The sequence below is a fragment of the Oncorhynchus tshawytscha genome, linkage group LG22 (genome assembly GCF_018296145.1).
Source record: "Oncorhynchus tshawytscha isolate Ot180627B linkage group LG22, Otsh_v2.0, whole genome shotgun sequence".
Taxonomy (NCBI): Eukaryota; Metazoa; Chordata; class Actinopteri; order Salmoniformes; family Salmonidae; genus Oncorhynchus; species Oncorhynchus tshawytscha.
Window position 1 is genome coordinate 27,184,096 of NC_056450.1, and position 14,782 is coordinate 27,198,877.

At 43.4% G+C, this 14,782-nt stretch overlaps 2 protein-coding genes across 2 annotated transcripts; both read right to left on the bottom strand.

Moving 5' to 3' along the window:
* Positions 1-490: 490 nt before the first annotated feature.
* Positions 491-6,433, bottom strand: LOC112222222 (protein tyrosine phosphatase domain-containing protein 1-like). The gene is made up of 10 exons (XM_024384926.2): positions 4,528-6,433; positions 4,321-4,417; positions 3,630-3,795; positions 3,456-3,536; positions 3,224-3,345; positions 2,987-3,124; positions 1,844-2,874; positions 1,347-1,541; positions 831-941; positions 491-746 (listed from the first exon to the last, which is right to left on the bottom strand). The coding sequence occupies exons 2-10, from the start codon at positions 4,397-4,399 to the stop codon at positions 612-614; spliced, it is 2,058 nt and encodes a 685-aa protein (XP_024240694.1). The 5' UTR covers positions 4,400-4,417; positions 4,528-6,433; the 3' UTR covers positions 491-611.
* Positions 6,434-6,545: 112 nt separating this feature from the next.
* Positions 6,546-12,865, bottom strand: LOC112222223 (androgen-dependent TFPI-regulating protein). Its single transcript, XM_024384927.2, has 6 exons — positions 12,650-12,865; positions 12,294-12,443; positions 12,038-12,139; positions 7,826-7,941; positions 7,485-7,657; positions 6,546-7,277 (listed from the first exon to the last, which is right to left on the bottom strand). The coding sequence occupies exons 1-6, from the start codon at positions 12,812-12,814 to the stop codon at positions 7,252-7,254; spliced, it is 732 nt and encodes a 243-aa protein (XP_024240695.1). The 5' UTR covers positions 12,815-12,865; the 3' UTR covers positions 6,546-7,251.
* Positions 12,866-14,782: the final 1,917 nt, after the last annotated feature.

Below are 14,782 nucleotides of genomic sequence, written 5' to 3' on the forward strand. Positions count from 1 at the left end.
AAAAATGTATTCCCAAGTTTAGCAAGACATTCTGCAGGAGAATGTAAGGCCATCTGTCTGCCAATTGAAGCTCAACAGAAGTTGGGTGATGCAACAGGACAACGACGTAAAACACAGATGACTTCAACAGAAGATTGAGATGCTGTGGCATAACCTCAAGAGAGCAGTTCACACCAGACATCCCAAGAATATTGCTGAACTGAAACAGTTTTGTAAAGAGGAATAGTTCAAAATTCTCCTCCTGACCGTTGTGCAGGTCTGATCCGCAACTACAGAAAACATTTGCTTGAGGTTATGCTGCCAAAGGAGGGTCAACCAGTTATTAAATCCAAGGGTTCACATACTTTTTCCACCCTGCACTGTGAATGTTTACACATGGTGTTCAATAAAGACATGAAAAAGTATCATTGTTTGTGTGTTATTAGTTTAAGCAGAATGTGTTTGTCTATTGTTGTGACCTAGATGAAGATCAGATCAAATTGTATGACCAATTGATGCAGAAGTCCAGGTAATTCCAAAGGGTTCACATACTTTTTCTTGCCACTGTATATGGCTGTTTAATATATAACAAGTCTCTACATAGGGACAGTCTGGAACAGAATCCAGCAGGGCTATGGAGTCAGCATAATAGGGCCGGGAGGCATAAATGGTACCTCATCCTCCTCTATGGCTATAAACCTCATGTCATGTAGGACCAGCCTGAGGATCTCTGTCATGGCCGGATACACCGCTGAACATTTTCCCATCTGTGAAGAGTCAAAACAGCTGTTTATACCCCTTTAAAACTACTGTTGTTAAAAGGGAGAACGCTACATCATCTAGTATTCTACCTTGGTGAAAGCCTTGATGGTGCGATCCAGGAAAGCAGCCTCCACCTCTTCTGGTATTGTGAGAACATGAGCCATACAGTCCAGAATGCACATCAACATCTCCCTGGGAGCCTGGAGGGGATGTGGTCAAATAGAATACAGCTTTATTGTTGAATGAAAATGTGTCTTGTGCCTTTCCGAACACCCCCAGAAACTGTGGGCCTTTTGTGGGGAGCAATTATGGGGGGTTTAAGTGCCTTGCTCAAGGGCACAAGGTAGGAGATGGTACATGGTATCAGAGACCAACAGCCTTCCAGCTGCAGTTTCGGTTCGATTCCCATTTTTGTGTTGCCTGGCCCGGGGCTTTCGGCTGCTCTAACCTCTAGGCAACTGCTGCACCCAAATGAATAGGTTAACTGAACAGAAGTAGTCAGTAGATTCACATAGTATTTAGCAAGTCCAAGTTTTCTGTGTTAGATCATAGGATTGGGCCCAGAATGAGAAGCCCTGAGGTGGCCTACAATAAGTGCTGCTGACCTGGTCCAGTGGTTTGAAGACAGCCTCTGGGTTTGCAGGGTCACTGTCGTTAAGGTCCAGTTTCTGTACATCTCTGACAGAGATGACTGGCTCCTTCAGCTGCTCCAGCCAGGTCCACATCAGCCCAGAGAGCACAAATGGGTCCTTCTCCAATGTACACAGCCTCTCCCACGCCCCTCCCATGTTTAACCCAGACTGCAAACAGATACAAAATAGACAATCATTGCCACCCAAGCACACAAAAGGCCTACTGGAGTTAACCTAATGGCACTGCAGTATCAAAAAGGAAAATCAAACCTATATGAATTTCCTTTATGCACAAATGTAGTTGTCAGATAAGGTTCAGGTAAACATGATTTGTCAATTGTGCTATGTTACTCTATAAGTACCATTACACATGTAATAATAATATTTTAGTATTTAGAAATATAGGTATATTGTATGGATAGTATATATATATATTTTTTAAACTATGCGATTAAATGTCGAGTTCCTACCTGCCAGGCGTGGAGTCTCTCCAAGTGTTCATCCTCTCCATCCAGCTCCAGATCCACCGCCAGGGCCTGGGCCACCAGCACGCGCCTGGCCTCCTTGGACAGCTCTGTCTGGATGGTGATGAAGGGCACCTCTGACTCCTCTATCTGAAACACCTTGGACACATTCCCATTGTTCGCTAACTTCTCCCTCCACCTAAACAACATGCTGCCAAACGTTTTCTGCTTAGGGTGGCACTCAGACTCGCTGCTCTGGCAGGCTTTCTGCCTCTTCTTTAGGAGTGGGGATCCCTCCGCCAGGCTCTTCTGCTCCCAGAGGGACCCATGGGGAAAGAATCCATTTTGGGAGCTGTACGTGGTGGTGACGGGGCTGACCGTGGCCAGGGTTCTATGCAGGGAGGTCAGGGAGGAAGAACAGGCCACAGGCAAGTTGCTAGTGGATAGAAAGTTGGAGAGAGGTTGGGTCAGCAGGTGGAGTTCAGAGCCTAGCCTCTGTACGTCCGACTCGCTGTAGCTCAGGCTCTTGCGGTGGTAGAAGAGGGCCGGTTCGTTGGCGTGTCGGTGTTTGGTTGGGGGTCCCGGTAAGCGGGGCCGGTCCCCCATGCTGCCTCCGCCGAAGCTACCCTTGGTGAAGCCAAAGTCGTAGTAGCGCTCAAACTCCACCTCCTCCTCGGCGGTCATGTCATTGACGTCCAGCATGTCCTCCTCGATTACCTGACGGTGCTCAGCGATGTCCAGCAGCAGCTTGCAGATCACATGGATGATCTTGGGCAGGTGCCTGAGCTCCCGTCGCTCATAGCCGTGCAGCATGTGTCTCTGGCGGGTCAGGAACTGGGACAGGGTGACTGGGTTAGTACTGGGCTCAGCGCAGGAGAAAATACTCCTGATGGGGACCAGGAACTGGGCAAACTCCCGCACGCAATACAGCTGACCTCTGGTCTGGATGGAGTTGGGACGTTTAGAGCGTACAAACACGATGGCCTGGTCAGCGGTCATCCTCGTGGCGAAGACCAGGTAACACGCTAACAACACACCTGAGAGAAGACACAGCCAAAACCATCAGCGTTAGGGTCAGTCGTGACCACAAAGCATAGTCATTTTGATTACTGTGACTGTCATAAACTTTTTTGTCCTATACTACATTACCTGTTCTTCCCAGACCAGCATGACAGTGGACAGACATTTTCCCCTCCTGCATCGCAAAGGACATGACTTTCACCATGTCCAGGATGGATGTGAGGGAGGCCACCCCGTAGTCATTCCATCCAAAGTTATAGAAATATACTGGAGTATAAGGACAGTCATTATTTAACCATTCTCATGGTAAGTTTGCCTTTGGCTTCTCTAGTTTTCCTCATTGTAGAGAAATAGTCATAAACTTACTGTCATTCTCCATGAACACCTCAGGTCGGTAGGAGAATCCACTCTCTGGTTCCAGTGTGTTGGGACCACAGCTGGCGTGTTCCCCTGGTCTCTGCAGGTTTATCACCGTCTTTAGGCCACATCTACACACACACACACACTGAATTAGGAATCTATAATTTTATCTTTACTAGCTGTATTGAACTGATTTATGAGGACAGTAAGCCCTGAAATAGTAAATCTATTAAATTACCTTTTAAATTGGTCAATGATGTTGTACTTTTCTATTAATGCAGTAGAGGGCCTGGCCATGGCAAGTAGGTTCTCTGTGACCCTGAAAAGAAAGGCATGCTTCTGCATAAAATGTATGGGTATAATCCACTTACGTTCAACATACACATTTTCATAGAGCCTTTCTGATTCCTACCAGGAGGAATAGAGGCCTTTGATGGCTTGCTTGTCCTCGCTCCAGCGGTCAGGGTCCTCATACTTGCAGTTCAGACCTCCACACCCTATGGAGCACTGTGTGGCTCCAGGTATGACATGACGTATCACCTCCCCGACCAACGTGTAATTCGCCCGGGGGGTCCTGACTGGGAGACACAAGGAGGATTGGGGGTTTTATAGGCGAGATGAGGGGTGATATCAAGGGTGGTGGGATGGTGGTGTTTGTAGAATATCGTCCTCTGTCACTTCAACCATCTGACCTCAGCAGTTTCCGCTCAGAATTATATTTTATGTTGCAGTCTGCTTGTGGAGACATGTTGGAAAGAACTGATACATTCAATGGACTACCATACAGGTCAAGCATATACTACATCATTTCTTCTTTCTGAATCAAACTGCAGAATCAACATCTGTGATTGGATTAGCACATTGTAAATAAGTCGTGTCAAGCTTAACTATGAGGTGTTCACAATGTAAAGAAGTAGTATTAAGCTTAAGTATGAGGTGTTCAGCCATTTACAGCTAGCTAATCTGTCTGGCACACTCCACCAGACGTAAACAAATTACTGTAAAAATAGCAACACAAAAACCTATTTCAACTTTTCATACATACTGAACAATTTGTTTTGTTGACAGTATAAATTATCCTCTATGATATAGTATAGGCATACCTGACTCCATGTAGCGGTAGGGGACTCCACTGCTTGTCTGAGGGTGGAGTACTAGATGACGGAATACCCAGGCAGACATCCACTGCCATGGCAGTGCCTTGGCATGCGCACACACACAAACACACACACACTAAGATAAAAACCTAATCACATGAACAAAGTAACAGCAACCTCAAAATAGTAAAATAAAGTATCCTCAGCACTTACACCTGTAGCAACAAGGATGTGGAGCTAGTGATCGTCAGCATCTTCAGACATCAACCTAAAACGACTCCACATGCCCACGTTGGACCACAGACAGCAGTCTGCTCAGATGCTGTAAATCTAAGCTTTAGTCTTCCGGCACCACCACGGGTCTTCAGTTAATCAGCCTGGATTATCTCTGGAAAGTAGGGTTTGGCAACGACACCATCTACTGCATTTGTTATGCTCATCTCTGGACTGGCAGTGCCATGTATCTCACCAGGAACAGGTATTTTGATCTATGGAAATACAGCATCCTGGGCTGCCTCCGTTGAGAGGTGTCAGAGAAAGGAGGATCATCAGAGGTGTAGGTTGAACCGTGGCATGGCTCTGGACGTTAAGACACCTCCCTGGACGCTCCTCTTCTCTCCTCCTTAGTCATGTACTGTACCTCCCTCAGGAGGAAGAACAGTAGGTCTATTCCTGACTCCTGGATTAACCCACTAATCTCATTACTGTACAAATAGGTTCAACAGGCAAAAGCCCCAGTGGCCACTCCACCTCCCAATAGAGCAAAAATGACTGGTCATCTCTGACCATGTAGATTTGAACTCCCTTCAGTTCATAACCACACTGAGATAACACTTGTTAGTCATTTCATTACGGTCTTCGAATCAATCATCCAGAGATATCATGTGATCAGAAATCAATGTATGTTTACACCAAAATATGAACTGTAATCTCATTGAGTCATTCAGGGTGCTATGGTACACTGTATATCAATCCTACACACAAAGAAAATCCTATGGTACATTTGTTTGTTGATGGAATTAACAACCAAAGTGAAGCAACTGTCATTGACTGTGATATCCAGGTTCAGACACTGTAGAGAAGATTGAGAAGAATCCTATTCAGGTAAGGGGCAGGACCTGAATGAAATAGGAAGCACAGTGTCAAGTTCGATCATCATTTGCTTACCTGAGGTACTTGAAAGCTGATTATGGATCCGTCTAAGAAGGGAAAGATAGACACTGACGCATCTCAGGCCATTCTGAAACAATGAATGGTAATTGGGAAGGGAAAGTGTTCTTGAGGTCCCTCTGGTAAGATAGAACCTTCTGGTAGGGTAGAACCTTCTGGTAGGGTAGAACATGTTGCTTACAATGGCTTTCACAACAGATGATTGATGAATGTGTGACATGGTAAGGAGGATAAATTGATTAGCGGATTGACAGTCCTGCACTTAACTGATTGTGTTGTTCATGAAGGATTTAAGGTTACTGTAACCTCTTGTATTATCTGATCAGCTTAGTACTTCAGTCTAGTTGAATCCTCTGAGGGCACAATGCATCTTTTATTTGGTAACACTTTACATAGATTTTTCTTGTGTAGTTACACTGTAATGACTCTAGTAACATTATATTACTGTGCTGTTACATTGTGTAATTGTATTGTGCGGTTGCATCCACAGTGAAACAAAGACCCCCCCTATGTAAATTGTGACTCAATTCTACTCCTTTTCAGCTTAATTGTACTCTTTTGTAAAGATATCTAATTGTGTAGGAGTCTTACATAACAGAGGGTGATACATGGCCTCTGGATGAGAGGATACTGTTGAGAAGATTAGCCTGGCCTGATGAATGAGATCATAGTGTGGGACAACTGTCCAGGCAGGCCAAACCAGGGACAGGCACAATAACTAAATTTACGTCTAGAAACAACCTCTAGTCCCTCCTCCTAGACACTTAATCTAGATCTGAATTATTTCGCTAAGTAAACAAAAACTGCATCCCTTTACTGAAACAGTAGATCGGCTCGTGCCCTATTGGCCGTTCTGGCTCAGACAAGGCTAGTAGTACTCTCCGATAGCTGGGGGGTTACCGTGGTTGCCTGCAGATGGCTCCACCACCTGGCTACAAATGGCAGTGACAGGCAAGGATTCCAGAGCAGTAAAATAGAATGAATCCTCACTTTGGTCATAACGCAGCTCAGATTGCAATATGTCAACAATTTCACCTAATAAAAGGAGCCACATCAATGTATATAATTCAAATCTTTTAATTTCATTTGATCTTGTTCTTACTTCCCTCCAAGTTACATAAGGAACCATAGTGTTCTAAAAGTCAACATACAGTATAAATTGAATTCAAAATGTAAAATAACAAATGCACATAAGGAACTGTGCCTTTCACAACCAACAGTACCGTATCAAGTGAAACAGCATCATGATAAAGGTAATAGAATCACAAAATGTATTTATACTGTAATATTATTACGCCACGTAAGGTGAGAGAACAATATGGGTTAACTCAACCAATAAAGGACCAACTTAATATAAAATATTATATTGAGCTGTTACCTCAATGTGACACAGCACAATATCCTGTGGTGGAGTAAATCAAGTCTAATTACTGAATGGAATCTTAAAATTATTTGGCATCTGACCATAGAAGCACATAATGCCCACTGCCTGAGAGCTGCCTGAGAGCTGCCTGAGAGATACCGAGCAGGTACAAGTTGACTCTAACTATTGATACAGGATAAGATATAGTTGTTTAACGCTAAAGGTTATAAATAGGACTGAGGGTAAGGTAATCTGATTCTAGATCTGTGATTAGGGGCAACTTCTACCTTCACCAAGAGATCCACCAGTCTCTTTTTGGATGAGGTGATCAGTGCTGGTTGTACCGGTCCTGTCTGTCCTCTCTGATCCCCTCTGTGGCTCTCAGCTTACATGCCAGCACACACTTATTTCTTCTTCTTTCTCTGAGGCCCTTTCAGAGAGAGAGAACGAGAGTAGAGAGTGGTTAATGAACAACACACTGACACACCAAAGGTAACCTCTTCTGACAACCTGACAAATCAAATTCAGAGGCCTCGTGGTAATCTAGGACAGAAACCCTGCTACATTGAGATGTTAGGGGCATCTAAACAGTGTGGTTATTTTCCTTTCCTGTCATACAGTCAGAGAGCTGTCCCACCTGCAGATACTGCAGTGGTCTTCCAGATCTTGTGGTTGAGTTTCTCCCCCAGCAGGTAGAGGGGAACCACGGTGATGGACGACACCCCCAGGAATATCACCAGGCCCATAGGACTCAGACGCTCCATGATGGGGTAGACCCAGATACCAGCCACATGGTGCACCCACAGAACCCTGAGAGATGGAGGGGGGGGGTTATAGGAAGATGTCCAAATGTTGTTAAAGTATCATAACATTCAGTCAAGGAGAGTGGAGGAGTAACAGGCGACCTCGAAGAAACAGAGCATTTTTCGTCAAACCCCAACAACTTAACAATGTGATTTATAAAACCTTACTACTTACCATCCCAGATAAAGAACAGCTAAGACAGACAGACCTAGAAGGCCTCTCATCTTGCTGCCATATCTATGAGGCTGAATATACATCTGCAACAGCGCCAATGGCAGGGTGACCGTATGCTGTAAGCAGAGGGAAAAGACATGACTGAAATAAAGAATGACAGAAACCAACCCTATCATCATAGCCCCACATGTAACAAATGTCCAACAGGTCATTGCATGTGTTGATATATTGTGGCCACATAAACAAGGGTATGTCATGTTAGTGTTAGGCAAGAACTAAAAACATGCACCACCTGGAATAGATTGAGAAACAATAGGATAGACTGGAGGAATAGAGGAAGAGGTCAGGCCTTTATGTACTTAGCAATGCCTGCTTGTGAAACATCTACAGCAAGTGTCTGTTAGACTTTTGTAAATCAAATCAAATTGTATTGGTCACATACACATGGTCAGCAGATGTTAATTCGAGTGTGGTGAAATGCTTGTGCTTCTAGTTCCGACCGTGCAGTAATATCTAACAAGTAATCTAACAATTTCACAACACCTTATACACACACAAATGTAAAGGAATGAATAAGAATATGTACATATAAATATATGGATGAGCGTTGGCCAATAGGCAATATGCAGTAGATGGTATAGAATACAGTATATACATATGAGGTGAGTAATGTAGGGTATGTAAATATTATATCAAGTGGCATAGTTTAAAGTGACTAGTGATACATTTATTACATCCAATTTTTAATTATTAAAGTGGCTAGAGATTTGACTCAGTATGTTGGCAGCAGCTACATAATGCTAGTGATGGCTGTTTAACAGTCTAACTTTCCACCTTCTCCACAACTGTCCCGTCGATGTGGATAGGGGGGGTTCTCCTTCTGCTGTTTCCTGAAGTACATGATCATCTCCTTTGTTTTGTTGACGTTGAGTGAGAGGTTATTTTCCTGACACCACACTCCGAGGGCCCTCAACTCCTCCCTGTAGGCCGTCTCATCGTTGTTGGTAATCAAGCCTATCACTGTAGTGTCATCTGCAAATTTGATGATTGAGTTGCTGATTGAGTTGGAGGCGTACATGGCCACGCAGTCATGGGTGAATAGGGAGTACAGGAGAGGGCTGAGCACGCACCCTTGTGGGGCCCCAGTGTTGAGGATCAGGGATATCCTTGTCTCATCTTGCACCAGCGACTCCTGTGGCGGGCCGGGCGCAGTGCACGCTAACCAAGGTTGCCAGGTGCACTGTGTTTCCTCTGACACATTGGTGCGGCTGGCTTCCGGGTTGGATGCGCGCTGTGTTAAGAAGCAGAGCGGCTTGGTTGGGTTGTGTATCGGAGGACGCATGACTTTCAACCTTCGTCTCTCCCGAGCCCGTACGGGAGTTGTAGCGATGAGACAAGATAGTAGCTACTAAAACAATTGGATACCACGATATTGGGGAGAAAAAGGCGTAAAAAAAATGTTTTTAAAGAAGAAAGTCCAGGACCCAGTTGCACAGGGCGCAGTCAAGACCCAGGGTCTCGACAAGTTTGGAGGGTACTATGGTGTTAAATGCTGAGCTTTAATCGATGAACAGCATTCTTACATAGGTATTCTTCTTGTCCAGATAGATTAGGGCAGTCTGATTGCGTCGTCTGTGGACCTATTGGGGCGGTAAGCAAATTGGTGTGGGTCTAGGGTGTCAGGTAAGGTGATATGCTCCTTGACTAGACTCTCAAAGCATTTCATGATGGTGGAAGTGAGTGTTCCGGGTAGATAGTCGTTTAGCTCAGTTACCTTAGCTCTCTTGGGAACAGGAACAATGGTGGCCCTCTTGAAGCATGTGGGAACAGCAGACTGGGATAAGGATTGATTGAATACGTCCGTAAACACACCAGCCAGCTGGTCTGCGCATGCTCTGAGGACGCGGCTAGGATTACCGTCTGGGCTGGCAGCCTTGAGAGGGTTAACACGTTTAAATGTTTTACTCACGTTAGCTGTGGTGAAGGAGAGCCCGCAGGTTTTGGTAATGGGCCATGTCAGTGGCACTGTATTGCGAGCAAAGAAGTTGTTTAGTTTATCTGGGAGCAAGACGTTGGTGTCCGCGACGGGGCTGGTTTTCCTTTTGTAATCCGTGATTGACTGTAGACCCTGCCACATACATCTTGTGTCTGAGCCGTTGAATTGCGACTCTACTTTGTCTCTATACTGATGCTTTACTTGTTTGATTGCCTTGCAGAGGGAATAGCTACACTGTTTCTAGTCGGTCATGTTTCCGGTCGCCTTGCCATGATTAAAAGCAATGGTTCGCGCTTTCAGTTTTGAGTGAATGCTGTCATAAATCCACGGTTTCTGGTTGGGGAAGGTTTTATTAGTCGCCGTGGGTACAACATCACTGATGCACTTGCTAATAAACTCGCTCACAGAATCAGCGTATACATCAAAAATGTTTGTCTGAGGCCATCCGGAGCATATCCCAATCCACGTGATCGAAGCAATCTTGAAGTGTGGGCCAGCGTTGAACAGACCTGAGCACAGGCGTTTCCTGATTTAGTGTCTGTCTATATGCTGGGAACAACAAAGTGGAGTCGTGGTCAGATTTTCCGAAAGGAGGGCGAGGGAGGGCTTTGTATGCGTTGCGGAAGTTAGAGTAGCAATGATCCAGAATGCTGCCAGCCCAGGTCTCGCACTCGATATGCATCAAAAATTTAGGGAGCCTTGTTTTCAGATTAGCTTTGTTAAAATCCCCAGCAACAATAAATATAGCCTCAGGATATATGTGGTTTCCAGTTTACATAATGAAGTGAAGTGAAGTGAAGTGTTTTCAGGGCCGTCGAGGTGTCTGCTTGGGGGGGGGGAAATACACGGCTGTGATTATAATCGAAGAGAATTCTCTTGGGAGATAATGCAGTCGGCATTTGATTGTTAGGAATTCTAGGTCAGGTGAACAAAAGGACTTGAGTTCCTGTATGTTGTTATGACTCTTTAATCATAAGGCATACACCCCCCCGCCCTTCTTCTTACCAGAGAGATGTTTGTTTGTTTGTTTCTGTCGGTGCGATGCGTGAAGAAACTGGGTGGCTGTACCGACTCTGATAACGTATCCTGAGTGAGCCATGTTTCCAAGAAACAGAGAATGTTACAATCTCTGATGTCTCTCTAGAAGGCAACCCTTGCTCGAATTTCGTCTACCTTGTTGTCAAGAGACTGAACATTTTATTTATTTATTTTATTTTATTTTACTAGGCAAGTCAGTTAAGAACAAATTCTTATTTTCAATGACGGCCTAGGAACAGTGGGTTAACTGCCTGTTCAGGGGCAGAACGACAGATTTGTACCTTGTCAGCTCAGGGATTTGAACTTGCAACCTTTCGGTTACTAGTCCAACGCTCTAACCACTAGGCTACCCTGCCGCCCCAGGGTAGCCTAGTATACTCGGGAGCGGTGAGCCCGTCTACGAAGCCTGACCAGAAGACCACTCCGTCTGCCCCTTCTGCGGCGCCGTTGTTTTGGGTCGCCTACTGGAATCCGATCCATTGTCCTAGGTTTTGGTCCAAACAGAGGATCTGCTTCGGGAAAGTCGTATTCCTGGTCGTAATGTTGGTAAGTTGACGTTGCTCTTATATCCAATAGTTCTTCCCAGCTGTATGTAATAAGACTTAAGATTTCCTGGGGTAACAGTGTAAGATATAATACATTAAAAAAAAAAAAATTAAATACTGCATAGTATCCTAAGAATGCAAAGCGAGGCGACCAACTGTTGGCGCCATCCTGTACAGCTCGCAATGTGTTAAAACCAGTTCTGACAAGGTATTCTACTGTTAAAATGGTAAAACTGACAAGGTGTGTACGGTACAGGTGCAGTGGAGACAGAGGCCACAGAGTGAGAGTTGTGTCCATTGTGCTGACAGATTACTAATGTAGTCTTGATGGCTCAGTTGGTTGGAAAACACTAGCAACACCACATTGTTGTGTGACTGGCTACATTAATTCACGTGAAATGCAACCATAATTGAAAATCAGAGACTGTTCAAAGCTATGAATCTGACCCTATTCAGAAACCTCTACCCTTGAATTACTAGGACATGACCTCTTCAAAGAGCCATGTGATACAAAGCCACACTGACCTGCACAGCCAATTGGATACAGCCCCATCTTTAATAGAATACATTGGGATCACACAGTCAGTATAAAGTCCACCATGTGCAGCACGTGCAAATGATTGTGACACTTACCATAGCATGGTTCAACCAGACAGGAATAATGTCATCTAGAAACTTTGGAAACACCAGCTCTCTGTTGTAGTGATATATCGACCAGAAGGACAAGAACACAAACTGGGGAATAGAAATGAAGAGAAAATGGGTTATTATGTCCAAATACATGTTATCAGTAATACCAGTTTAGATGTACTGTATATTATACACGTCATAAATGTAGTCAAATGTGCACACACACAAAAAATAAATATAGACATTAAAAGGCACTTACTGTCCCAATAGGAAAAGCCCAAATAGTGAAAATGGTGTCTCTTAATTTCACTAGGAGGAGAGGTACACCACACCTCAAATTTTTGGATGGCAATATCAGGTGGATAATGTCAATCAAAACAACGAGTCCGAAGAACACTGTCTGCAAAACCTTCGGAAAAATGATGCAGAAATGGTTAGACTACCATTACTTAGGACACCGCGTCTAGCAATATGGCTATATAAACACAGCAATGCAATTATATAATTGTCTCACTTGGCTCGAAGCCACAGGAAGGTAAATAATGATGTAGGGTAATACAATAACGCGGATGTGTAAACTACTTCTAACATAACATAGCCACCAACCACACTCACCAGATTGAGGAAAGTCAGATATTTCCAGCGGCCTCCATATGTTTTAGCTCCTGGGTGGCCCTGTGTGACTTTCAATGAGCAATTCGCCGATAAGGTAAAGACATACCATGAAAATATTACTACATGAATGAGGAGATATGATCCCCATGACATGGTCGTAGCCATTTTGACAGCTTTTGAGCTTCTGCACAGATAGAACAATGAGCCAGATATTTCACCGGATGTATAAATGTGAAGCATCCGGTTGCCTTGTCCACTCTCTACCATATGATGACGAGAGGAAGCCCAGTGGCCGGCAGTGGGAGAAGATGGATTATGGCTGACATTCTGTTAATTTTCTCATCGAGGAAACATTTGATTTCAATATAATTGTCTGTTTCCTAAACTAGAATATGTTACAAACAGAGTGGACTATGTTTTGTAGAGTTTACCCTTTGCCAAAGTTCGAAAAATTGCTAGGGCAAATTGAGTTATTGCACACGTGCAATTCACAGAATCGGCGTTCCCTAACGGAAATATGCAAATACATGCTTAGAACGCACCAAAAGGAAATCGCTAGCCCGTGCTTGGCTCTTCCCACCTCCCTGTTTAAAAAAACAATTTTGGGGGTGGGGGGTAGATCAGCTTTAATATTTCAGATAGATTGTAGCTTCCAACAATGTAATTGTCTGCATCAAGTCCAAACCCCCACATCTGTACATACATACATACATACACATCTAAATGCATGCATACATACATATAAATACATATACGTAGGTATATATACATATCTTTAAATATATATATATATACATATGTCCTTTATTACCCTCCAACCCCACCACCCCTCCCACAATTGGAGCAAACTAGTGAACAACAACGCTTAGGACTGTATTTCCAGTTTATAAATAGTGTAACGACCCTGGGTTTAGCGCGCAGGACCTCTGGCTCGAACGTCGAGGGTTCGAGACCTGCTCCCTGCTGTTTCATTACAATACTATATACACTTTATGGACACAGTCTATTTTACAATAGTTTTATTTAGTTTGTTTTTAACTCTTGTCCTTCCTCTACCCTCAACCTCTCCCATATATTTATGATCTCCATCCAGTTTAATTTATATTTGCCATATCTTTCAAACTGTGCTCTTTCAAATAAGTTCTTAACCTATATACATTTTACGGGCACAGTATGTTTACATGTATTTATCTTGCTGTTATTAGTTGCTATTAGTCCCAACCTCCAGCTCCATTCAAACCCTCCCATATATCTCTTAACACCATCCATATTGGATTTCTAGTTGCCATATATTTTACATCTATGCTCTGACATTTCTCAAAAGTTCTGAGCCTTTCCATTGAAAATAAACATTTTTGCTAAAAGTTTTATTATATTGTTGATCGATTGACTATGATTTTTCAGATCGCCCAGTAGTGCTATCTGCAGGATTAGCTCCAGGTAAATATTGCAATTATTCAGTCATTCCTGGACCTGTAACCAAAAATAAACTACATATGGACCAAAACCAAAACAAATGATGATGATTCTGCGTCTTCGCAGGAAAATCTGCGGAGCTGGGAAGGTTGTATCTATCCCCCATATAAATACAATTTTGTTGGTTGCAAGAATTCTGTATAATAGTTTAAATTAAAAAATACAACATTTTGAATCTGGCGTCGTTTTGCGTCTCAGTTCATAAACCATGTGCCATGGAATCAGTACGTCAAAAATCTCTTCCCAACTATTTTGCAATCTATATGGCACGGCTGTCAATTTTTTGGTCCTTAAATGAAACTGGTGTACTTTTTTATTTAGCTCCTGGGTGGCCCTGTGTGACTTTCAATGAGCAATTAACACAATTCACAATATCACAATTTTCTTTATCCAATTATGGTCTTTAATGCAAGGCCGACAGACAAGTTCATTACTTTTCCCGCTTCCCCTTTCCTCTTCCATTTTTGCAGTAATGCTACAGTTAGTTGGTTGTACTTTTGTGTAGAGCAGACATGTCCATGTTTTAGTTAGCTGCATGTATGACACCCGTCATATTTATGATATAATTTACGAAGATTATGCTTTTTTTTAATAAAAAAATGTTTTTTTTTTAAATCAGTTAGTATATCTGAGTTTAACCACAATATTTGTTGTATT

Excerpts from the sequence above, each read along its gene's own strand:
- LOC112222222 (XM_024384926.2), bottom strand. The coding sequence starts at position 4,399 with ATGTCTGCCTGGGTATTCCGTCATCTAGTACTCCACCCTCAGACAAGC. Across the intron at positions 2,875-2,986 it reads TGCTGGTCTGGGAAGAACAG|GTGTGTTGTTAGCGTGTTAC; the intron begins GTAATGTAGTAT and ends GTCTTCTCTCAG. Across the intron at positions 942-1,346 it reads TCTTCAAACCACTGGACCAG|GCTCCCAGGGAGATGTTGAT; the intron begins GTCAGCAGCACT and ends CATCCCCTCCAG.
- LOC112222223 (XM_024384927.2), bottom strand. The coding sequence starts at position 12,814 with ATGGCTACGACCATGTCATGGGGATCATATCTCCTCATTCATGTAGTA. Across the intron at positions 12,444-12,649 it reads ATCTGACTTTCCTCAATCTG|GTTTTGCAGACAGTGTTCTT; the intron begins GTGAGTGTGGTT and ends ATTTTTCCGAAG. Across the intron at positions 12,140-12,293 it reads GGGCTTTTCCTATTGGGACA|TTTGTGTTCTTGTCCTTCTG; the intron begins GTAAGTGCCTTT and ends TCTATTCCCCAG.